The sequence below is a fragment of the Cervus elaphus genome, chromosome 18, assembly GCF_910594005.1.
Source record: "Cervus elaphus chromosome 18, mCerEla1.1, whole genome shotgun sequence".
NCBI lineage: Eukaryota > Metazoa > Chordata > Mammalia > Artiodactyla > Cervidae > Cervus > Cervus elaphus.
The window spans coordinates 72,350,958-72,375,386 of NC_057832.1; the positions used below are offsets into that span (position 1 = coordinate 72,350,958).

At 38.2% G+C, this 24,429-nt stretch overlaps 1 protein-coding gene across 10 annotated transcripts in view; it reads left to right on the forward strand.

Annotated features, from left to right (window-relative positions):
- PDE1C (phosphodiesterase 1C) overlaps window positions 1-24,429 on the forward strand; it is a 517,220-nt gene that overhangs the window by 406,954 nt on the left and 85,837 nt on the right. For all 10 annotated transcript variants that reach the window (XM_043872059.1, XM_043872060.1, XM_043872068.1 and 7 more), the window contains 4 exons: window positions 10,687-10,787; window positions 13,682-13,810; window positions 21,891-21,992; window positions 22,789-22,909. In XM_043872059.1, coding sequence (XP_043727994.1) covers window positions 10,687-10,787; window positions 13,682-13,810; window positions 21,891-21,992; window positions 22,789-22,909 — 453 coding nt within the window. The remainder of the gene's footprint in view (window positions 1-10,686; window positions 10,788-13,681; window positions 13,811-21,890; window positions 21,993-22,788; window positions 22,910-24,429) is intronic.

The window sequence follows — 24,429 nt, forward strand, 5'->3', positions numbered from 1 at the left end:
AACCCAGTACACATTTATTATCTTTTCTGCTAGGGCATGTTGAGAGGCTTGGTCTAATATCTCATATTAAGTATGGAATACAGTGGGAGGAGTGTGGGCTCTGGAGCTAGATATAGTTGGGTATAAATCCTTGCATAATTGCTTGTTAGATTTGTGACCTATGATAAATTGCTTGAATCTCTGAGTCAAGATTTCCTCACTTCTAAAATTGTGAAAAATATTCTGTCTTGTGGAAGTACTGTGACGGTTAGGAATAAAGTATCAAAAGTATGAATGCTCTCTCTGCCTCATAAAAAAAACTGAACAGTCAGGAATTGTTCTTATTTAAACTCTGTAAGATTGCCCTTAACCTCTCAGCAGTTTTCATGTTTTCCTTATTATAAATTCAATTTCTTAAAAACAGTGTTTAAAACGGTGTTTTTTAAATTTTAGAAACTCTACATAGGAACCTGTATAATATGATAAAGAGTTTTTGTCCAAAATTTAGAGCAGATATCAGTTTATGGTGGTTCCATGAAAGCATGGAGCAAAACAGGAATCCAACATTAATATTGCTAGTGAGCACTTTTCTGGAGATTCTCAACCAGTGCAATACGGTATCTACAAAAGTTGAAGAAGCTTCCTATGAAAATAATTTGACTATCTGTCCAAAAAAACCCCCCAAAACCCTATAAATTATTTGATCAAATAAAAGGCCTCAGTAAGATATGGATAAAATAACTGTCTTATACACTGTTTCCCAACATACATTCCCAACAGTTTTTTAAAAAACCTACAAATTACCCATGAAGAACTTCAAAATTAATGAAAAGGAAACTAAAATTAAAGGGCACGAAAATAATGTTTAAAATAAGTGGAGAAATATACCATGTTTTTAATTGAAAGCCTCAGTATGAAATAGATGTTAATTTTTCTCAAACCCATCTTTATAAATTCAGAGCAATACCAGTAAAAATTCCAAAAGGATTTAGCATGTCACATAATAAACTGAGTCTAAAATTTATGTAAAATAGATATTTAAGAACCGTAGAAAAAACAGTTTTGAAAAAGACAGTGTGTGTGATGGGTTAGTTCTTACTCTACCAGATGTTAAAATATCTGCTAAAGCTATAGTAAAGCAATGTATAAAAACAGTGTGCAAAAGTAGACAAATATATCCATGGAATTGATTGAAGTTTTAAATACTGAACCCAAATATTGATTGAGCAATTATTATATGCCATGTACTTTATAAGAGGATGAGGGTGCATTGTAGCTCTTAGAGAACTTGCATTCTAGTAAGAAATTACAGGTAAAAGACCAGTGAAAAAGTAAACAATATCGTTAGTATTCTGCAGAGGATTAGAGCAAGGAACTCACACAGGGTAAATTAAGTTTTATTAGATAGGAGAGGCATCTTTCCAGAAGTAATGTTTAATCTGAGACAGTTGTGATTTTAGGCTTGAGTCATGCTAAGAGCTGAAGGAAGGTATGCCAATGGAATTAGTGCAGGATTAGTACAACTTCCTCATGACTGGAGGGAGTCAACTGTACACACTTCCAGTTATAAAATAAAAAATCACGAGAATGTAAAGTACAGACCAAGTTGGCTTTGTAGGCTTGGCTAATGGGTCTCAGTGTTATTCTAAGTGCAGTGTGAGCCAGCTAAAGCATTTTGCCAAGGGAGTACGATGATCTGGTAAAGGCTAGACAAGAATTACTGTGAAGAATGGGTCTTGAGGCATCATGTTGGAAGAGTAGTGCAGAAGTCTCCTGGAGAGATGATGGTAGTTTGGACTAGGAAGGACCTTCCTGGAGTATAGAGACCAGATGTCCTATTGGTGAGGTAGAGTTGAAAGAATTGGATGGTATAATAGGATTTCAGACACTAAGGAAGGGAATCAAGAGGACAGATTAGAGTTTTGGTTGGATAAACAAGGTTGATGAGAGAAGCTTTCAGGGAAGGGGAGTCGAGAGTTTTGATTCAGACGTGTTGAGTTTAAGATCTTTATGAGATATCATTGTGGCGATGTTAAGCAGGAAGAAAACCAAAGGGGTCTAGAGTTCTGGGGAAGAGTCAGGGATGGACAAGGAGATTAGGCTCTGAGGGGCATATCAATATTATTTAAGGACATGAAACCAGATGACATGGTCTAAAGAAAGGGTGTGAATAGAGAAACAGAGGCACTGTGAAGTGAGTCCCAGAGCGGTCTAAAGTTTAAAATGGAGCTCATTACTTCACCATTTTAGTCTGGATAGTTTCCTTTATAGGATATCATTTGATTAGCCACTCAATTAACATTCAAAGTAGCTTGAGATTTTTTTGAGAAACTCAGCCTTGGAGAATTTGTACGGCCCTTGTTCCTCCAGATCATTTACAACTATAATATATATTTCAAAAATGGTGTGTGCAAAAACAATAAAATGAGGACAAAGAATTAGAGCCAACAATAGTAACTAAAAAAGAGTAGCCAGTATCATTGGGACAAAACCCAAGACAGCGTGAGGTTATGGAAGCCAAGGAAAGAAAGCGCTCCAAAGGAGAGCTGTGACTTGCGTGCAACAAGCCAAAAGGTTGAGTGGGATGAGGACGGAGAGGTAACCACTGCCTTTGGCAACACTGGGAGTCGTTGGTGCCCTTGTCATGATCGGTCCCCGTGGTTTGCTGGGGATGGAACATGGACTGAAGTATGACAAGGACAGACCTGCAGATGAGACAGTGAGGACACATCTATGAAAACACTAGTAGAGGGAAAATTACTTGGTTCTGGAAATGTTTGGGGGACAGTTCATTTGGAAAAAAAAAACATTAGTTTTTGTCCTACTTGAAATCATTCACCAAACATCAGACAAATGAATTAAAGATGTGAGCATAAAATTTTGATTGTATTAGAAGAAAATATGAAGTTATGTTTATAGCCTTGAAAAAGGAAATCCTTTCTTAAATAAGCCTCAAAACATGAATTATATAACGAAATATTGATTATTTTGAGTACATGAAAATGAAAACCTTCTGTAGGATTAAAAAAAAATCACCATAATTAAATCAGTACTTGAGGAAAATATGTAGAGATCAAGGATTAAGATCCAGATTATATAAATCAAGAAAGTGGTACAAATCCCGTGGGCAAATAGGAGGAAACACACTGAGTTAATATTGTCCTATCACCAAGTCTCTGTCATGAGCTGAATTTTGTCCTCTTTCCCTAATCTCCAGTGCCTCAGAATGTGACTCTGTTTGGAGATAGGGCACTTAAGAGCTAATTTAGATAGATGAAGGGCATATGGGTTGGCTCTAAACCAGTGTGACTGATGTCCTTATAGGAAAAGATTAAGACACAGACATGCAGATGTCCTGAGGAAAGAGCATGTGAGGACACGGGGAAGGTGGCCCTCTGCAAGGTGGAAAAGAGCTGTCACCACAAACCAACCCTCCTAAAACCTTCATCTTGGACTACTAGCCTCCATAATTCTGAGAAAATATATTTCTGTTATTTAAACTGCCTAGTTGGTGATGCTTTTATGTATCAGCTGTAGCAAACTAATACAGTGGCAGAGCCAGGATTTGGTCTTAGTCTGACTTCTAACATTTAAATAATTCATGTATTTAAATGTTAATATTTAGCCATGCTTCTGCAATGCTGGTGGTGAAAAAGAGCCTGACATTCTTATACCTCAGTATGCTCATGTGGTGAGGATTAAAATGGATATGAAAATATACTTTGAAATCATCTGTTTGACATATACGTAGTTAGCACCTACTGCATTCAGTGTACTATGGAGACATAAAGGTGAATCATAGGCAGTCTTTTTAGCCATCTGGAAAAACTCTCAAGCACTTATGCTAATGTAAGTTATCATTAACATAGATTAACATAGATGTTATATCATAGCAGCCAATGATCATGACGTACTGCATACTATTCTTGAATGAGCTCATTTGCCATTGCATTTTCATTATCGATTCAGGCCATATTCAGAATAATTCTTAAATATAGAAACTACTTCCCACCCACTCTCTCTTAGAAACACAGCTCAAAACAAACTTTTTTCATTGCGAGCTTACAAAAACAGTAGGAAGCATTCTGATGAATGGAGAGCATATTGTGACTCTAACCTTTCATTACAAACCAAGTGGGAGAAAATGCTTGAAATCATTTCAGTTTTATAAACTGTAAGACACATAGGGAATGAAAATATCCCATTGATAAAGTGATGTCTGGGCTTCAGCATCCATCGTGTTACTCATTGTAATCTGTTTATATTACTCATTATTGCTTAGCCTAGATGCCTAGTGAGGCTTGAATCTTTTCATCATGATTTTGCTCACATCTAAGAGAAAATCCTTGAACAGAATTAGACTGAAGAGTTGTTGATTGAATAGATATGAATCAGACTCCAAGCTCCAGTCTACTTTTGAGTTAGATCACAAGATTTCAAACTCCAGTCCCATCCTTTGTCCCATTCATTGCTTTTATTAGGCAAGGTGCCATTAATTTTTCTTTTGCTTTTTTTTTTTTAAGAAAAGAGAAATGTGTATCTTGTTCTTTTGACTATAAATGGCATTATCATATTTACAAGGGACCCACTAAGGGCATGTAAACAGCATCCTGGTTAAAGAGTGCTAAGTAATTTTATTAGGGTGTATGGTCAGTAGAATTCTGGCCCCCCATGACCTCTGCCCTCTGATGGCACATTTTATAATACATTATATTAAATACCAAAAGGGGTTCTGCAGATACAGAAGGGTGCTAATCAGAGGACCTTAAAATAGGGAGGTGATCCTGGAGTCTCCAGGTGGGCCCAGTGTAATCACATGAGTCCTTAAAACTCAAGAAGTGTGTCAGGGGACTTCTCTGATGGACCACTGGTTAAGATTTCCCTTTCCAGTTCAGGGAGTGTGGGTTTGATCCCTGGTCAGGGAGCTAAGATTTCACATGCCTCATGGCTTTCAAAAAAAGCAAACAGAAGCAGTATTGTAGCAAATTCAATAAAGACTTTAAAAATAGCCCACATTAAAAAAAAAATCTTTAAAAAAAGAAATGTGGCTGAGGAAGGTGAGCAGGACTCCATCAGCTGTTGCTGACTTGAAGGTGGAGGTGCCAAGCAGAAAGCATGGAAAAGAATTCTGCCAGTGCCCTAAAGGGACCTGGAAATGTGTTTTCCACAGAGCTTCCAGAAAGGAACACAGCCTGCCAACACCTTGGTTTCAGCCCTGTGAGATCTTCACCAGAAAATCTAGCCTCACGATGATGGCTTCTGACCTACAGAACCCGTAGGAGTGTGTGCCTTACATGAGTGGTAATCAGTTAAGGGAATAATAGAAAACCAATAGCAGATGGAAACAGACTACGAAAGAAACTGTCCTTTACCTGTTGAACTTACAGCTTGCTAATAATGTCTCCTCTGGCAATGGCAAATTATCCATGTCTTTTCCTCCAGGTTTTCACTGCCTGCTGCTTGTTCCCCTCTCCCAGCCCACATACAAGCATGGCTTGCTCTCCTGAGTCATACACAGCATAATTCAAAGTCCACCTTTACCAGTTGGCAAGGCATCCCTGTCACTGAATTAGTTGGGACACTCATATTTTGTAGACAGGGAAATTCTGGAAAGGTCTATTACTCATACCTTGTCACAGTTTGATAAATCTGGAATAAAATTCTTGTGGGAATTAAATTTCTGACTTCTTATGGTTTGTCATAAACCTTTGGGATTGACAGTGTTGAATTTGGAAGAAGCAAGGAAATCTGAGCTATATTGAAATATGAATATTTCCCACAAAATAGCTTTTCCCACTCTCTGTTTCTAATAATGCTGCCCTCTAATACCACCCACCATCTTTTTAACCACTCAGGCTAGGAATGTCAGGATCTTTTTTTTTTTTAATTTAAATTTATGTATTTATTTTAATTGGCAAATAATTGCGTCACAATATTGTGATGGTTTTTGCCATACATCAATATGAATTTGCATAGGTATGCATGTGTCCCCTCCATCCTGAACCGCGCCCCCCCCACTTCCCTCCCAACCCTGTCCCTCCAGGATCATCTTTAATGCAACCTCCTTTGGACTGCAACCTCTTCATGGCCGCCTGCATTCAGTGAGCTGATCAGCTGTAAGGATTCTAGTTCCATACCATCTATGCATCCTATAAGGACTTTTCAATCCAAAAGTAGAGGTCTTATATCTTTCCTTTGTTGCCGGGGTCCAGCCTCGGCAGGATCCAGGGTATACCCTCAGGATGAACGGCGTCGGCAAGAGAGAGAGAGAGAAGACATGTGAGACCAGGCTTGATAGGGCCAAGTCTGCGAGGGAGAGAGAGAGAAAGAAAGAGAGAGAGAGAGAGAGAGAGAGAGAGTGACCAGACGGGGGGTGCAGCAGAGTCTGGCAATCCTTTATTTTTTACTATAGCTTTTATACCCTAAATTAGTACATTTCTAAAGGGAAGATAGTTTAACATTACATCAGCTTGTTCTTCACTAAACCAGGATGTTTTCTGCATATTTCTTTGTTTATGAGGGTCTTGTACATTATCTTCTGGCCTTGGGGCCTATTAATATTTTATGCAGGTCAGGTGAATGTAAACCTATTTTCTGTTTCTATGGTGACCTTAACTCAAAGGTAGCAGTCTCATAGGGCAACAGTACAGAGTAGAAGTATAACCTTGTTAACACAAAAATTAATCCTTCTGCAGAAGTTGTCAGTTGCGTTTATCTAAGAAGTTTACCCCACACAGACTGTGGCTTCAGTGAGGCAGCCTCTGCCTAGCACTCCTGGCTGACAATTAGCAACCGTCTCATTGTTACCACACTAGGGCTAAGCTCTTATTTTTCTAGATCTATAACTATATTAACAGTGGTTTCTATAACACAACCTTAGCACATTAAAAGCAAAAACACAGCAAGCAAAACACAGCAAGCAAACGTCAACCCAATAACCACTTTTAGAATAATTTTTCTTATGTTTTCTAATAGGACTTCTTCACCCCTCAGAAATGCTCTATGTCTATTAGGGCTTTTATATAATCAGGTTCTTTATGCTATTTTATGATTAGGATATTATAAGCAATCATGCATATTAGTACCAAGGGCATAAGTGCATTTGGCTAACAAACTACCAGCAAAGGGGTTTAAATTAAAACACTCCTTTCACCCTGGATAAGCTCATAAAATACCACCATCTGGGAAACTTATTGATTAAAGTTCTAAATGATTCTTATTTGGGAAGAGATCGGGGAAGGCCCTCTGCCTGTGTCACAGAAATTAGGGAGTAGTCTACTGAGGCAGGCATCAGAAAGACAGATATCATCTTTAAGGTGAGTGCCGCGGGCAGCTTTTCGAAATCCCTGAAAACCTGATCTGCCTTGAGTGTCAGGCTTTCTCCTCGTGACCTTGTCATGGGTGGGATCTCGTGTGCCGGCTCCCAGCACTTTGTGCTCTCTGCTTTTCTATCTCTCTCTCAATAGCATGCTGAACATATTATTTTTTGCATGTAAACTTCACTGCCTAATAAACCTGATTTGTATTCTTCATCCTGGCTTTTAATGCCTGTCATCATAGGGCCCTAATCAACCCTCACTCCTGCTCCACTGGGCTTCCCTCATAGCTCAGTTAGTAAGGAAGCTGCCTGAAATGCAGGAGACCCCGGTTCGATTCCTGGGTCAGAAAGATCTGCTGGAGAAGGGATAGGCTACCCACTCCAGTATTCTTGGGCTTCCCTTGTGGCTCAGTTGGTAAAGAATCCGCCTGCAATGCGGGAGACCCCGGTTTGATCCCTGAAAAAGGGAAAGGTTATCCACTCCAGTATTCTGGCCTGGAGAATTCTATGGACTGTATTGTCCATGGGGTCGCAAAGAGTCAGACACGACTGAGCGACCTTCACTTTCACTTTCACTTTCCTGCTCCACTAAAGGGAATCATTTCCTTACGATGAATCGGCTTTTGCCACTGGTACTTGTCCCGTTGTTCATTCTGAAAATGCCTGATTTCATCCTTGTTCAGTCCAGGCTTCATTATGTTTTTATTGTTTGTTGTATGTTCATTTAATAGTTCATTGGTTTTGATTTATTAGAAGTAAGTTATACTTAAGATATAATTTTGTCCGTATATTTGGATAAGGAAGGGAGTTACACTGATATTTGTGAGAACTGTGATTGTGCAGTTATTTAGACACCTTCTGCTGGTTGAACTGAGGCTCTGTGATTCAGATTGTTTAGATGGTACACTGTCTCCCATTCATAATCTTATCTTAAAATGTTAAATTATTAACTTGACATGAGCTTGGAGAAAGAGATATGTCAGTGGGGGGAAATAGATAGAGGAAGTTAGGATAAATGAGTGGAGACAGGGTATTAGGGAAGAAAAGAAAGACATTGCCAAAAGAAGAAAAATATATGTGAATGAAAAATATCAAGAATATTTGTAATATAAAATCATAACTATGCAATTTTATGAAAAACCGAGTAAACATATAAACAGTGACCCAAAGGAATAGTGACTTAAAGATTATAAAGTAAGAACTCTGGAGTGTGTGGCTTGTCTCAGGACTAGCCATGAGACCTTGGGTAAGTTACTGAACCTCTCCTAATCTGTTTTCTCGCCTATGAAGTAGGGATGAAAAGAGTACCTACCTGTATGGAGTTGTGTGTATTGCATGAGTTTCTTTGTGTAAACAGGCAAACGCAATGGGAAGCTGCCATAAGTGTTAACCCCGAGGAGGATGTCTTTTGCTGCTTTCAGGATAGTTTTACTGTTTTCTTGCACTTGTCAAGATTTTATTTGCCAATCTTTTTTTCACTTAATTTTGTTGATTTTTCATCTTATTCTTTTTTCTCCTGTGTCTTTTTGTTCTTGGTATGTTAGTTTGACTTTTTGAGGTGTATTATCAAGAATGCCAAAATGTTTCCTGACATTTCATGCTGGATTCTGCTACAAGTCATTTTTTAAAATATAGGTTTTTTTCCTGAGTTTTTTTCTGTACTCATTCTTTCCCTAACTTTGAAGTCTTTTCTTCATAGGTTATATGTAGTTTGTTTATTTTTCCTTTGTACATGCTGATGTTTGAAGAAACCTGTCCCCATCCACATCACCAAAATTGGCTGTAGTTCAATGTAGTCATTATCTTCAAAGAAGGCAATGATTTCAGTAGTTAGGTGAAGACCAAAATTAGTAATTAGTTGAAAAAAAGTTAGAGTGAGAATTATTAGAAATTACCTGTTCGCTTTTAAATCATTTTTGTTAACAAATCAAATAAATATATTTTATTCACTGATCTCTAATAGAGAACCCAGGCTGCTTTCTTTTTTAAACTAAATTTCATTTACATTATTTACTTATTTTTAAAATGTTTGACCTCACTGTGGGGCATAGGGGGTCCTAGTTCCCCAATTAGGGGTCAAACATATGTCCCCTGCAATGGAAGTGTGGAGTCTTAACCACTGGACCACCAGGGAAGTCCCTGGCTGCTTTCTGAATTCTTCCAATTTAGGTACTCATATTTGCATCACCTTAACCCTGCCTCTGTCTAAGACTTCTAGTTTTATTTCTTCGAAGGAATGGGAACTTAAAGATTTCATGAAGAAAACTGAGTGCAGAATCTCCCTAAAATTTTTATAATTTTTTTCTACTGTTTCCCAGTGATCACATCTATTAAGACACCAGTTCTTTTAGTGACTGTGCAAAGCATTGAACTTCTGTGGACATAACCTTTTGTGTTCATATTTTATTGGTTTAGGTTATATTTTATTATATAATTGTAATAATAAGTACAATTTGTCAAAATTGCATTTGAAATAAATCACACTGAAGCTTGTAATCATTAACTCAACTAGCACAAAGGTAAGCAGTGATACCAACAGGTGAGCTGACAGTACAAATGTTCCATCCTGTGGGCATCAGGTAGCGTGGTTTACAGAAGCGAGGGGAGGCACCAGTGAATCCAGAGTCTCTGAAATAGAAGTCAGTTGAGGGAGCTTCAAACAGAGCAGTGGTTCTCAAACTTCAGCATGCATCATAATTATCTGTATGGCTTAGTATAACACAGATCAGTGGGCTGCAACCCAGAGTTTCTGATCCCAGTGGGACTGGGGTGAGGGTTTGCATTTCTAACAACCTTCCAGGTGATGCTAACTCTACTGTTACAGGGAACACACTTTGAAGACCACTGAACTACAGCCAGTTTTGGTAACATGGATAGGGACAGGTTTCTTCAAACATAGATCGGTTGACTGCAACCCAGAGACCAAACATTACTTGGCAGAAGACCAAATGTTGTCTTTCCACTATATCTACTACCCATCTTCTAGTGGATAAGCACTAGGTTATCTGTTACTCTTAGTTTTGGTATTGTGTTGAAACTTAAATTTTTTTTTTCTGTGTCTACTCAGGAACTTTATTTGACATTTGGTAAAGGATGGAATGAGAACTGTTAAAGTCTCACATTCATTATTTTTTGCTTCTTTGAAAAAAAAAAAACTACTAGTTAGCTCTCTCAACCGTGCTAGGCATGCTGTTTTCAAATCACACATTCCCCAGTCTCCTTACAGAAGAAGAAAAAAAAACCATTTCTGTCTGTCAGAAATGTGTGTTTGGCAATAGCTTGCCAGCTGCAGGGTGGATAGGCAGCAATGTGGGTGTGTTGTCAGCAAGCTGAAGACTTTGTCTGAGAAGCAGGCAGATTATGTGATTGCTCTGTAATCTCCTTTTCAGAACTGGCTGACGGAGCTGGAGATCTTTGCTATAATCTTCTCAGCTGCCATCCATGACTACGAGCACACCGGAACCACCAACAATTTCCACATTCAGACCCGGTGAGGATGTTGAAATATTTGGAAAAGAGGCAAGAGGGGTCAGGGATAGAGTGTGGAAGTCTGAGAGGGGCAGCCACCTTTCTTTTGCATGGTGGCTCTATTTTGAGTTTCTGAAGGAAAAAGAAATGAACTTATATAACAAGAGATCAGCTGGGTCAGCTTCAATCAAAACCTAAGAATTAAAGAAACCATTTGCTCCTGATTCTCCTATGTTATTCACATTAAATATGGATATACTTCTCTTAGTCACTTCAATCATGTCCAACTCTTTTCGACCCCATGAACTGTAGCTCACCAGGCTCCTTTGTCCATGGAATTCTCCAGGCAAGAATACTGGAGTGGGTTGCCATTCCCTGCTTCAGGGGATCTTCCCAACCCAGGGATCGAACCCACATCTCTTGCGTCTCCTGCATTGCAAGCAGATTCTTTACCACCTGAGTCACCAGGGAAGATCTGTTCTCTAGTCTAATGCTAGCTATTTTTGTATGTATGGGCTATGCATACTCTTTGTTGTCGTTCAGTCCCTAAGTCATGTGCAACTCTTTGTGACCCCATGGACTGCAGCACATCAGGCTTCCCTGTCTTCCACTATCTCCCAGAGTTTGCTCAAGTTTCATGTCCATTGAGTTGGTGGTGCCATCTAACCATGCATGCTGTACCCATTTCTAATAGGAGGTGAAACAATTTACATAAAGGTGCAGATACCATGTAGACTAAATCAGGGAGGACAGGCAAGGATTGAAGTAATTTTCTTGACATTAGCAATAGCAGAGCCATCTTACCCTCTGACCTCAGGGATTCTGCTGATACTTTTCTCATCCTCCCTGATTTCATCTCTGCCCTGTTCAGTGGGTATGTCACTCCCCAACACAAGGCTTTGGGACTTAGGTGGTCTCATGTAGGCCACTTTGCACCCTCTGTAAGGAGCCTCACAGGTAGACACAAACCTCTGTGGGGCATATTAAATACAGGTCCAGGTGCCTCCCTCAGAACCTCTTCGCTGTAACAGACATCACAAATCGATTTTGGTAATTTTTTTCTTACCAAACTGCAGATTTATCCTTAGTATTCTTCTCAGCACAGAATTCCAGGCAAGCAGTACAGTCAATTGTCATTTCCATTTAGGGTAAAACCTTATCTGCCTTCTCCTGGTCTAATAACTTAACCTCTCTTAAGACAATGATGTAGAACTGGAGAGACTCTTGACAGTAGGATTAATTGGATCTTGACATAGAAATCAAAAGAAAGTAGAGCTGGAAAAAGGTGGTGAGACATAGAGAAAGAATATTGTAGAGAGGGTTGAGTTTAAGACTAAAATGCTTGCTGATTTCACTTGAAAAAAGCAGGTGCACACTCCAGATATATTTGTGTTCGTTAAGTCATTCTACATGTGTTTAATGAAGCCAGCACTTAATTATGGGGTATACAAAAGAAGACAGTATCATCCGATCTCTTCTGAAGGGCATTTCAATAGAATGGAAGCGGACAAAAGGTCTTCAGCCACATGCTTCATTTTCTGCTTTCTGCCTCCTCATAGAGTGTCTCTCTTGGCTGCTGTGGAGCAGCTTTCTGTAGCTTTGTTGTAAGATCTTTGAATACAGGGATTCCACAGAGCATCTCTGTTTAATAGGTATCTGCCAGTGGAGCCTTAGACAGAGATGGTGGTGAATAGCACCTGCTGAAGGAAGAGAGTTGGGTGGGACATTTGTACCTGGATCTTGGCTGGAGAGCAATGTCAAAACTAGTCACAACTCAGAGGAAAATGGCTTAATTACAGTAGTTAAAAAAATAGCTTAATGTCACAAAATACCCATCAATTGGTGCCTTACTTACTCAATGGATATAAGACTAGATCTTCCACCTCCTTGGCATTTGCTTGTTTTGTATTATCTCCACTGGAGTGGGAAAATTCCAGAGGGTTCAGTTGAGCTTGGTTTGGAATGAAATTTAAACTTTCATCTTCTTTAACTTAATTTTATCCAAAGCCTATGAGATCCTTGTTTAGATCCTTGTTTAGGAAACTAAATATGTGACTAGGTTCTTTGCTCTTCGATGGGCAGACTGTTGAGCCTAACACTTTCAAGGTATTCTACATACATTCCAAAATTTGGAATGCAGATGATAGTTGGAAGTTATATTGAGGAGAAACGGCTGAACTGTCAGAATACATTGCCTTTATTCAAACCCTAAAAGCCACTGTGGAGCTCTGCACACTCTCAGTTTATATATCTGGGGCTCAGCTTCCTTCATGAGAAATGAACAAGCTCTAATAATCTAAAGTTTCATTAAATTAAATGTATTAAAATAGTACACCTCCCTATGTTGGTGTCATTCAGCTGTTTGAAGAAGTGAATAACAATCGTCATATAACCCTTATATTTTTTATTCTCAACTTCCCATGTATGACTTTCACTTGGCAAAATTTTTTAAGATCAAGCTACTAACAAAAGAACTTGCTAACTATACCTGCCAGGTGGTATGTGTTCAGAGAATTACAACTAAAACAAATAAACACATTCTATCATTGAATAAAAGAAAAATAATCAATTCAGAAAATATAAGGAAGTTTGACATGACTTGCATTTAAAAAAAAAAATCACATTTGCCACCACTACAGTTAATTGAGGTCTTGTTATAGAATAATTTTTAGAGAGTTCTCAAGTTGGATATCACATGTGAAATAATAGCCATATGTTGACATTTCAATACCCTGCAAACATCAATTGATAATTTGTAATGTTGGTGTTAGCTTTTTGATTGATATAAATGACATGAGGGCAAAGTTAATTGCTAAAATAGGATAAAGAGATGGTGTATTTCTACCTTTAGGAGAGTTACCTGAAAACTCTCAGCTGTTCAACATCCTAAATTATTTTTCTTGGCTTTCTGTTCAGGTCTGACCCAGCGATTCTGTACAACGATAGGTCTGTTTTAGAAAATCACCATTTAAGTGCAGCCTATCGCCTTCTGCAGGAGGATGAGGAAATGAATATTTTGATCAACCTCTCGAAGGATGACTGGAGGTAAGGATGAGCCACAGGAGAGTTTTGGAAGCCAGGTAAGGAATGGTGAGAGAGATGACGTGCACTTATTTTGAAGAAATAATACTCTGAAGTTTTTATTGCTGTTTATTTCTCTCTTTTTTCTTGACACAAATATTCAAATATATTATAGGCACTTTGGACATATTTGCTATTGGTTACCTTAGGAAACTAGTGTTGTTTTGATCTTAAATGAATTTTATCATTTAACATATTTTTGTCATTTTATTTTTGATTGGACTTCTTAAAAAAATCTTTCAAAATTTGCTAAGGAAATTGACACTGTAAAATAATCATGGGTACTTAATTCTGTCACCTAAATGATGCTGTGTGTGTCTTTAAACTTGGGTAGACCTGAGTTTGAATGTGAACACAATCATTTATTAGCTATATGTCGGTTGGGAAGCTACTCAGCCCCATAACACCTTTTAAAAATTTAATTTCTAGAAAACTTATAATAACATTTACCTTATAATTTGGTTAGGGTAATAATAAATGCTAAAATCCATCTAAAATGCTTAATTCACTTTGTGATACATATAGCAAGCCTGCGGATCATTGTAGCTGTTAACGTACGGTCAAGGTGTTTCAAAACTTGTTGGAAAAGTTATTTAAATGCTTAAAAACTTCTGAATCTACTGTGGTGCAAATAATACTTGTATTTTAATTAAATGATTTGTTTATTGAATATCTCTGTGCCATTCTACAAGGATTCAGAGAAATAAGCTATTCTGAACAACAAATCGGAAACTTGATTTTCAGGAAGAGCTGGCTATTAGTTTCCATGCAGCTCTAGTTCATTAAAACATAGAGGAGTATTTGTCTTGGATTTTACTGGAAAATGGTAGATTTAAGAAGCATCTAAAAATGCAGAGCATTTCAGTGAATCAATGCAAATCTTTCAGAAAAAGGAGCCCTCTGTCCAATTTAAATGTTTGTAAAAGTATAATGAAAGATTTGAATGTGGCAGAGAACAGCTTTACACATATTCAGATATGTCCTGGTTTTGAAGTATTTGTGCTTGTGTAGATAGTGTATGTTCCTGGTCCCAGGACAGTCTAATGAAGCGCTCCAGAGCTTGCATAATTACCTCTTTTTTTTCTTTCTTTCTTTCTTCCCACCCTCCCTTCTTTTCTTCCTTACTTTTCTTATCCCAGGGGAGGGATATAGGGAGGTAAAGTCGGGTAGGTGCACTCTAGAGCTCCGTGAATCCTAAAGAAAGTTCAGCAAGGCTGTCAGGAAGTTCTTGAGCCACAGTCAGCCACCAGAGGAGTTCCATGTCTCCCAGGAAGAGATATCCTCAGTCACCTGATGCAGCCCAGGGAAACATGACCTTGGGCAAAAATGGCAATAGTTGTCAGAATATAGTAGCTGAGGCCCATGGCCACTTAAAGTCCTGAAGTTGGAAGTCTGTGTGATATATTCTCATGGCCACTATCCCATAGAGATTAAAATATTATACTAAATGGCTGCATAATATTCCATCTGTGGAAGTGCCATAATTAGTTTTGAATGTGTGAGTATGGGTGCATTTGTGTGTTTGGGTTATTATGAAGAATCTTACAATGAATATCTCTTTAATGTATTCTTATATGTAGAATTAATGGATCACAGAATGTTTGATGTTTTAAGGTTCTTGTTGAACTTTGTCAAATTGCTTGCAGGTAATGTGCTGAGACTGCTGGCCTGTGGGATTTGTGAATATATGGGAATTATGGCTGGATGGGCATAATTGCCTCTTAACCTATTTTCAAAGTACAGATATGCCACTTCTATTAGCTATAGTTTTGTTAAGGATTTTCTATTTCTACTTAACTATATGTTTGTCAGAATTTAGTTATGTTATTTTTGCTTCCACTTTGCTATGATCATGAGCTTCATTCATTGTTCAGTGTACTGCTATGTTAGTACACTAACCCTAACCCTAACACTAGCCCTGATTTTTATTAGGCTGGTTTTGGCAATATCTAAACCCAGAATCATTGCAACACACCAGAACATATCAGTTCACACTGGAATACATAAATATGAACCAATGCAAACATCATAATTATTTATCATTAGCTCTGTAAAGTAATACTAAAAATTTTCCAAGCCAGGCTTCAACAATATGTGAACCATGAACTTCCAGATGTTCAAGCTGGTTTTAGAAAAGGCAGAGGAGCCAGAGATCAAATTGCCAACATCCACTGGATCATTGAAAAGGCAAGAGAGTTCCAGCAAAATATCTACTTCTGCTTTATTGACTATGTCTAAGCCTTTGACTGTGTGGATCACAACAAACTGTGGAAAATTCTGAAAGACATGGGAATACCAGAACACCTGACCTGCCTCTTGAGAAACCTGTATGCTGGTCAGGAAGCAACAGTTAGAACTGGACATGGAACAACAGACTGGTTCCAAATAGGAAAAGGAGTACGTCAAGGCTGTATATTGTCACCCTGCTTATTTAACTTCTATGCAGAGTACATCATGAGAAACGCTGGGCTGGAGGAAGCACAAGTTGGAATCAAGAACGCCAGGAGAAATATCAATAACCTCAGATATGCAGATGACACCACCCTTATGGCAGAAAGTGAAGAACTAAAGAGTCTCTTGATGAAAGTGAAAGAGGAGAGTGAAAAAGTTGGCTTAAAGCTCAACATTCAGAAAACTAAGATCATGGCATCTGGTCCTATCACTTCATGGCAAATAGATGGGGGAAACTGTGGAAACAGTGGCAGACTATTTTTTTGGGCTCCAAAATCACTGCAGATGGTGACTGCAGCCATGAAATTAAAAGATGCTTACTCCTTGGAAGAAAAGTTGTGACCAGCCTAGACAGTATATTAAAAAGCAGAGACATTACTTTGTCAACAGAGGTCCATCTAGTCAAGGCTATGGTTTTTCCAGTGGTCATGTATGGATATGAGAGTTGGACTATAAAGAAAGCTGAGCACCAAAGAATTGATGCTTTTGAACTGTGGTGTTGGAGAAGACTCTTGAGACTTGGACTCAGGAAGATCCAACCAGTCCATCCTAAAGGAGATCAGTCCTGGGTGTTCATTGGAAGGATTGATGTTGAAGCTGAAACTCCAATACTTTGTCCACCTGATGCGAAGAGCTGACTCATTGGGAAAGACCCTGATGCTGGGAAAGATCGAAGGCGGGAGGAGAAGGGGATGACAGAAGATGAGATGGTTGGATGGCATCACTGACTCAATGGAGATGAGTTTGGGTAAACTCTGGGAGTTGGTGATGGACAGGGAGGCCTGGTGTGTTGCATTCCATGGGGTCACAAAGAGTTGGACACAACTGAGCAACTGAACTGAACTGAATTGCATTCTTATTGGTTGTTATTTGTGAAGTACTAGTTGAGAATACTTTGAATCCTACCTCTGATGAAAATAAGTTATAAAAATGAATGGTGTGGCAAGACATAAGTAAATTTAGTATATAAAAAGTTAAATTAGTCACTTGAAAAATATAGTTTAATGAAATCTGTTTATGTGGTAGCCTTATATATTTTTGTTCTTTTTTAAGTCAGCACAATCTTTATTATCTCAAAAAGAGTGAAATATAGTTGAATTAGGTCATGGAGCATCTCAGATATAGGAATTTCTGGTTCAGTGGAAACGTCTTTATAATTATAACCCATAGTGCCATACTTTTTTGCTACTCCTGTTTTTGGGGATTCTGTAAGTTAAGAAAAGATTGTAGTTGATAACTTCTTGAGTTACATAGATTTAGTTTTCATTTAAGGACATGTTTTAAAATATTATTGTATCATATTTTATTAATATTGAGATACATTGCTTCAAGACAATGGTATTATCTCATAAATAAAATATTAACTTCTTTTTTAGGGCTCTCAGTAAAGCCCATTAACCCAAAGATGACATTTATTTAGTATTTTACATCTTTCTAGGAAAGCAATTTAATATTTGGTAGATTCTATTTAGATACATAAGTGCAGTGGACTTTTTAAGGACTTTATAAGTGAATATATTACCATATATTTACTGCATTGCAAAGTGGTAAAACATGAAATCCCACACTGGGAATGCCAGTTCACCTGCTCATAAAGCAATTCTGCAAATAGCAACTATTAACTCTAGACAGAAACAAGATCAAATTGCCAACTTTGTTGAATCATAGTGGAAACAAGGGAATTCCAGAAAAACATCTACTTCTGTTTCATTGACTATGCTAAAGCCTTTAACTGTCTGGATCACAGCAAACTGTGGAAAATTCTTCAAGAGATGGTAATGCCAGATCACCTTACCTGTCTCCTGAGAAACCTGTATGTGGATCAAAAAGCAAGTTAGAAATGGACATGGAACAACTGACTGGTTCCAAATTGGGAAAGGAGTATGACAAGGCTGTATATTGTCACCCTGCTTATTTAATTTATATGCAGAGAGTACATCATGTGAAATGCTGGGCTGGATGAATCACAAGCTGGAATCAAGATTACTGAGAGAAATATCAACAGCTTCAAACATGCAAATGATGCCACTCTAATGATAGAAAGGAAAGAGAAACTAAAGAACCTCTTGATGAAGGTAAAAGAGGAGATTGAAAAAGCTGGCTTAAAACTCAACATCCATAAAATGATCATGTTATCTGGGCCTATCACTTCATCGCAAATAGAAGGGGGAAAAGTGTAAGCTGTGGATTTTATTTTATTTTATTTTATTTGGCTCCAAAATCACTGCAGACAGTGACTGCAGCTAGGAAATTAAAAGATGCTTGCTTCTTGGAAGGAAAGCTATGACAAACCTAGACAGCGTATTAAAAAGCAGAGACATCACTTTGCTGACAAAGGTCTGTATAGTCAAAGCTATGGTCTTCCCAATAGTCATGTACAGATGTAAGAGTTGGACCATAAAGAAAGCTGAGTGCAAAAGAATTGATGATTTTGAATTGTGGTGCTGGAGAAGACTCTTGAGGGTCCCTTGTACAGCAAGATCAGATCAGTTAATCCTAAAAGTAATCAACCCTGAATATTCATTGGAAGGACTGATGCTGAAGCTCCAATACTTTGGCCACCTGATGGAAGAGCCAACTCATAGGAAAAGACCCTGATGCTGGGAAAGATTGAAGGCAAAAGAAGAAGGCGATGTCAGAGGATGGGTTAGATAGAATCACTGATTCGATGGGCGTGAATCTGAGCAAAATGAAAGATAGTGAAGGACAGGGGAGCCTGGCGTGCTACAAATACATGGGGTCAGAAAGAGTTGGACATGACTTAGTGACTGAACATCAACAACAGTGAACAAAATACAGAGACACAAACACAACCTCCAATGACTTGAGGGCTCTAGAGAGTAAACAAAATTGGACAAATTTTGAAGATGTGCTGAAATTTGGAGACTCTAATAGGAAGAGGTGACTGTGATGTTTTTGTCTCTGAAGGCAGTCTCAGTCAAGGCAATACTGAATGGTTAAAACTAGATTTATACAAAACCTTCCAGTATGTTTCTGGCTAGAGGCATTCAATGGGGGAAGGAAAAGCTTTTCAACAAATGGTGTTGGAGCAAATGGATATCAATATAAAAAAAAACTTTTACCTTTACCTCACATCATACTCAAAAATTATCTTGAAATTGATCATAGACCTAAACGTAATAAAAGATTAAAATGGTTTATTTGGATTTCACTAGTTTTTACCTATGTCCTTTTTTTTTTTTTTCCAGTGGGTTTTGTCATACATTGATATGAATCAGCCATGGATTTACATGTATTCCCAATCCCGATCCCCCCTCCCACCTCCCTCTCCACCCGATTCCTCTGGGTCTTCCCAGTGCACCAGGCCGGAGCACTTGTCTCATGCATCCCACCTGGGCTGGTGATCTGTTTCACCATAGATAGTATACATGCTGTTCTTTTGAAATATCCCACCCTCACATTCTCCCACAAAGTTCAAAAGTCTGTTCTGTATTTCTGTGTCTCTTTTTCTGTTTTGCATATAGTAAAAAAAAAAAGAAAAAAAAAAGACATTTAGGGTCCACATGAATAACCCAGGACTCTCTTCTCTTTACAGAATTCTTAACTGTATCTGCAAAAATAATGTCATAGATTTGGGGAGTTAGGATATGGACATTTCTTTTGGGGGGGTGATTACCCCCCCAAAAGTACACTATTCAAACTACTATAGAATTCTCAAATCTGATCCCATCTCTATATCTAAACTGTATCTAACAGTGTCTTATATAATAAGAGTGCAACAAATACTTATGGTATGGATGAATAACCAGTAAAGTAACCTGTTAGTTCAATCCTAACCATCGACAAATTGTTCATTGAATGAACAAACTGTTAGTCTGAAATCACACAACCAGTGGATTGATTTAGTGTTGCCAAGATAAAGCTTTTAAGCATCCCTGATGCAGCCCTGAAGAATTGATGCTTTTGAACTGTGGTGTTGGAGAAGACTTTTGAGAGTCCCTTGGACTACAAGGAGATCCAATCAGTCAATCCTAACGGAAATCAGTCCTGAATATTCATTGGAAGGACTGATGCTGAAGCTGAAACTCCAATACTTTAGTCACCTGATGCAAAGAACTGACTCATTGGTAAAGACCCTGAAAATGGGAAAGATTGAAGGCGGGAGAAGAAGCGGACGACAGAGGATGAGATGGTTGGATGGCATCACCAACTTGATGGACATGAGTTTGAGTAAGCTCCGGGAGTTGGTGATGTACAGGGAAGCCTGGCATGCTAGCTCGTGGGGTCACAAAGAGTCAGACATGACTGAGTGACTGAACTGAACTGAACTGATGTGAAAAGGAAATGAAAATAATTGGTGGATCCTTGGTATAAATCTCTAAGTCAGATAAATTACTTATTGATAATTTTTACATCCTTTTAAATTTTTCATCTAGACACTTTTCACTCTTTAATCAAAGAGAATTTTTTGTATGTTTTCATTACTGTTTCACTATATTCTAAACACTTTAGCGCCAAGAATCCTGAAATGTCTGATGACATTATTCTTATACAAAGCAAAATAAAATTGACTCATATTGTTTTAGTTCCAAAAAAAAAATAAAAGATTAAAATGGTAAGACTTCCAGAGGAAAAGTCCTTTCAGTAGTGAGAGATTTCTCAGGACCCCCCAAAGCATAAAACCTTAAATAATTATTTTAAAGTGTAAAACTTTTGCTCTTTGAATGATACTGGTTTAAAAAAAAAGCGACAAGAGTAGGAGAAATTATTCACAACACATTGAAATGTATTGAATTATACAGCCTATGTGGAAGTAGTTTATTCTATGCAAATTCTACCTCAATAAAGTTCTTAGAGAAAGTGAAAAGGTCAGTGTTTGACAGGGGTTCAAGGCCAAGAAGGTAAGCATAGGCAAAGCATATGGGATTTTAGGGTGTGGTATAACGATTTTAAGTATAACGTAATTATAAGTATATAAGTATAAGTATAACAATTCTTATACTATTAATGGTAGGAACGCGAGTGGATGCATTTGTCTAACCCCATAGAACTGTGCAACGTGAGAATGGTCCCTCGGGCGAATCATGGGCTAGAGTGAATGCAAAGTGTAGATGCTGGTCATCAGTTATAACACATGTACAGCATTAATGTAAGAGGTTAGTAATAAAGGAAACTGTAGGGGAGAAGGGGTATATGAGAGCTCTCTGTACTATCTTCTCAATTTTTCTGTAAACCTAAAATTGCTCTAAAAATGTTTACTTTTAAAAAGTAGGATCCCTATATCCCGTGTGCACCATCCATTATCAGTCACTCTCCTAGGATTAATTCCAAATTAATTTTTTCTCAAATCTTGAGCTCAGTGCAAAAAGGAATGCTTTCCTATATTTTGTTTCATTGAAATTTTTCCTGTGAATTAATTTTCCAATGATGTGCTTTCCACATGTGTTCCTAATAAGTGATTTCCTTCATCTTTAATCTTTTATTTCTCATAAAAGTCTACCTAAAAGACTCGTTAGATTTGAAATATCACAACTAATTAACTGATTTTGATTAGAACTGGAAAAGAATAAACTAATTTTTACTTTCCATTTTTTACTTCCACCCTTTTCCCTCTGTGATTTATCTCTGAAAGGGAGTTTCGGACCTTGGTAATTGAGATGGTGATGGCCACAGATATGTCCTGTCATTTTCAGCAAATCAAAGCAATGAAGACTGCTCTTCAACAGCCAGAAGCGTGAGTGAGCCTATAACCTCATGTGTTTTTATAGGTGTTTGACCTCCTACTTGTCCATGTCACTGTACCTTTAAAGTTTACCTCCTTTAATATAACTTTATTAAATGGTCTCATAAAGTAGTGATGCTTAGTATATTATCTATAGTGAAACAGATCACCAGCCCAGGTGGGATGCATGAGACAAGTGCTTAGGCCTGGTGCACTGGGAAGACCCAGAGGAATCGGGTGGAGAGGGAGGTGGGAGTGGGGATCGGGATGGGGAATACATGTAACTCCATGGCTGATTCATGTCAATGTATGACAAAACCCCACTGCAGTGTTGTGAAGTAATTAGCCTCCAACTAATAAAAATAAATGAAAAAAAAAAAAGTAGTGATGCTTGGAGGAGAGCACATGGGAATATTACCTATCATGGATATTTCTCATCAGGGTTAAAAAAAATAATGAGACTAGTAACAGTTTGCACTAATGAGAATTTAAAAGATCCCTTCAGTGCAGAGGCAACAAATAAAGGTCAGTGAGTGAGTCTTGGATTCTTGTTGTCTTTTTCATGATGGCAGATATTCCAGAAATGGTTTTGAGTCAGTTTATGAGGTGTCCAGTTCAATAAACATGGAGACCATGCTGATAAATGTCCCAGTTGGAGGATGGAATGATGATTTCCCCCCAGTTCAGCAGCAGTGGGCTTTGAGATGGGAGAATGGAAGGGGTTTTTAAAAAATAGTGGTATTTTAAAAACTCTTACTAAGATTTTGTGAGTTTGGTCATTATGTGTTTGGGGCCTTTGGGTTTACAGAATTGAAAAGCCAAAAGCATTATCCTTGATGTTGCACACGGCAGACATCAGCCATCCAGCAAAAGCGTGGGAGCTCCACCATCGCTGGACCATGTCACTCCTGGAGGAGTTCTTTAGACAGGTACCTTGTTGCTTCTTCCCCCCCCCACTGGTGTCATCTGTGGGCGTAGCCTGACTTTTATATTTCAGCAACACAGTAATCAGGACTTTTGTGATTACAATTATCTTCTTTTTGAAGGGATGGTTCACAGCTTTTATTTTTTGGCCTTCTGGTCATGTGATGTTTGACTCTCACCTACGTTCTGATTCTCAGAATGTTATGGTACTGTATCATATGCCTTTCTGTTTGGTGTGGGGGAAACATTTCCTTTTGGCAATCTTTTGTCAAAATATCATCTGAGGTATGCTTTTACTTTTTTTTCTAATCGGGTAACCAAATGGTAGTCACTGTAACCTGCTTCTCTGTTATAATTGACTGGGCTGTTCCTTTCTAGCAGACAAACCCATGTTGTCCAATGCAAAGCCAGTTGGAACAATTTGAGTTCAGAAAATTATCTGAAGCTACTGTTCCAATTATATTTAAACTTACTATATCCTAAGACACAGGGTAGTGTTTTCTACAAGAAAAATCAGAGTCTTTAATGAGGATACACTGCTTTATTTTTTTTTAAGCTGCATAGGAGTAGAGAAATAAAATGGTAAATAAATACATAGCACCAAGACTGCTGTCTTCTCAAACCCAGGCATGTGCAAAACTCATCTCAAGAAGAGTTGCCATTTAAAATATCTGCTTTGAGAAGTGAGGTCCTGAGGTTCAAGGCAAAATGGCATCTAGATTGTGGGACCAGAACTACAGTTAATTCAAGTTCATATGGTTAATTCATTAGTTCTTGTTAATTTACTGAGAGAGGTTACAGTACAGATTCAGAAACCTCTGAAGTTCCATAAAACATTACATATTAGCCAGTCTCAACTTTGTCCCCTAAACTGACAAGAGATATACCCTTTCACCGGTTACTCGGATTTTTGGAAGCAAAGTATTCTTAGGATTACTCTCAGGATTCTCATTTGAATGTAGAAATTATAGAAGGCATTTCTGTGTTTGTCTTTTTCCTTCTGAAGCTGCACACAATATTTGGTATTGAGGTGGGACTAGAGTTAACTGTACATTAAGCAAAGTTCAGAAGCCCCTTGATTGGAATTCTTATTCCAGTTGCCCTGTGGCCTGGGACTAGTGAAATCACTGCTCTGGTTCCCAATGGTCTTATCTGTGACTTGTTTCGGGGGATATCATGGGATTTAAAGGAAGGTTGGGCCAGCCTTTTTCCTTAGAGTCCTCCCCACATTAAGTGTTTTCTTCATTCTGTCCAAGAGTGCACATTCTGTCCAACATTGTCCAACGCACGTATACTTGTGTGCCCCCGCTAAGCTGTTCTGTGCATATGCCAGCAGGTTCCTCATTCAGCACGTGGCTGTCTCCTTCCATGGGCAACATTTGGCCTCACAGATGGTTCTCAAGGGGAACCCAAGGGGTGAGAGGAGCTAGCATTGCACAGGTGTGGCCATGTTGTATATATAAGAATGACTCCAAATTCAGTCTTAACTGAGGGTTAATTTTGAGCCATTTTTTCCAGAAATTAC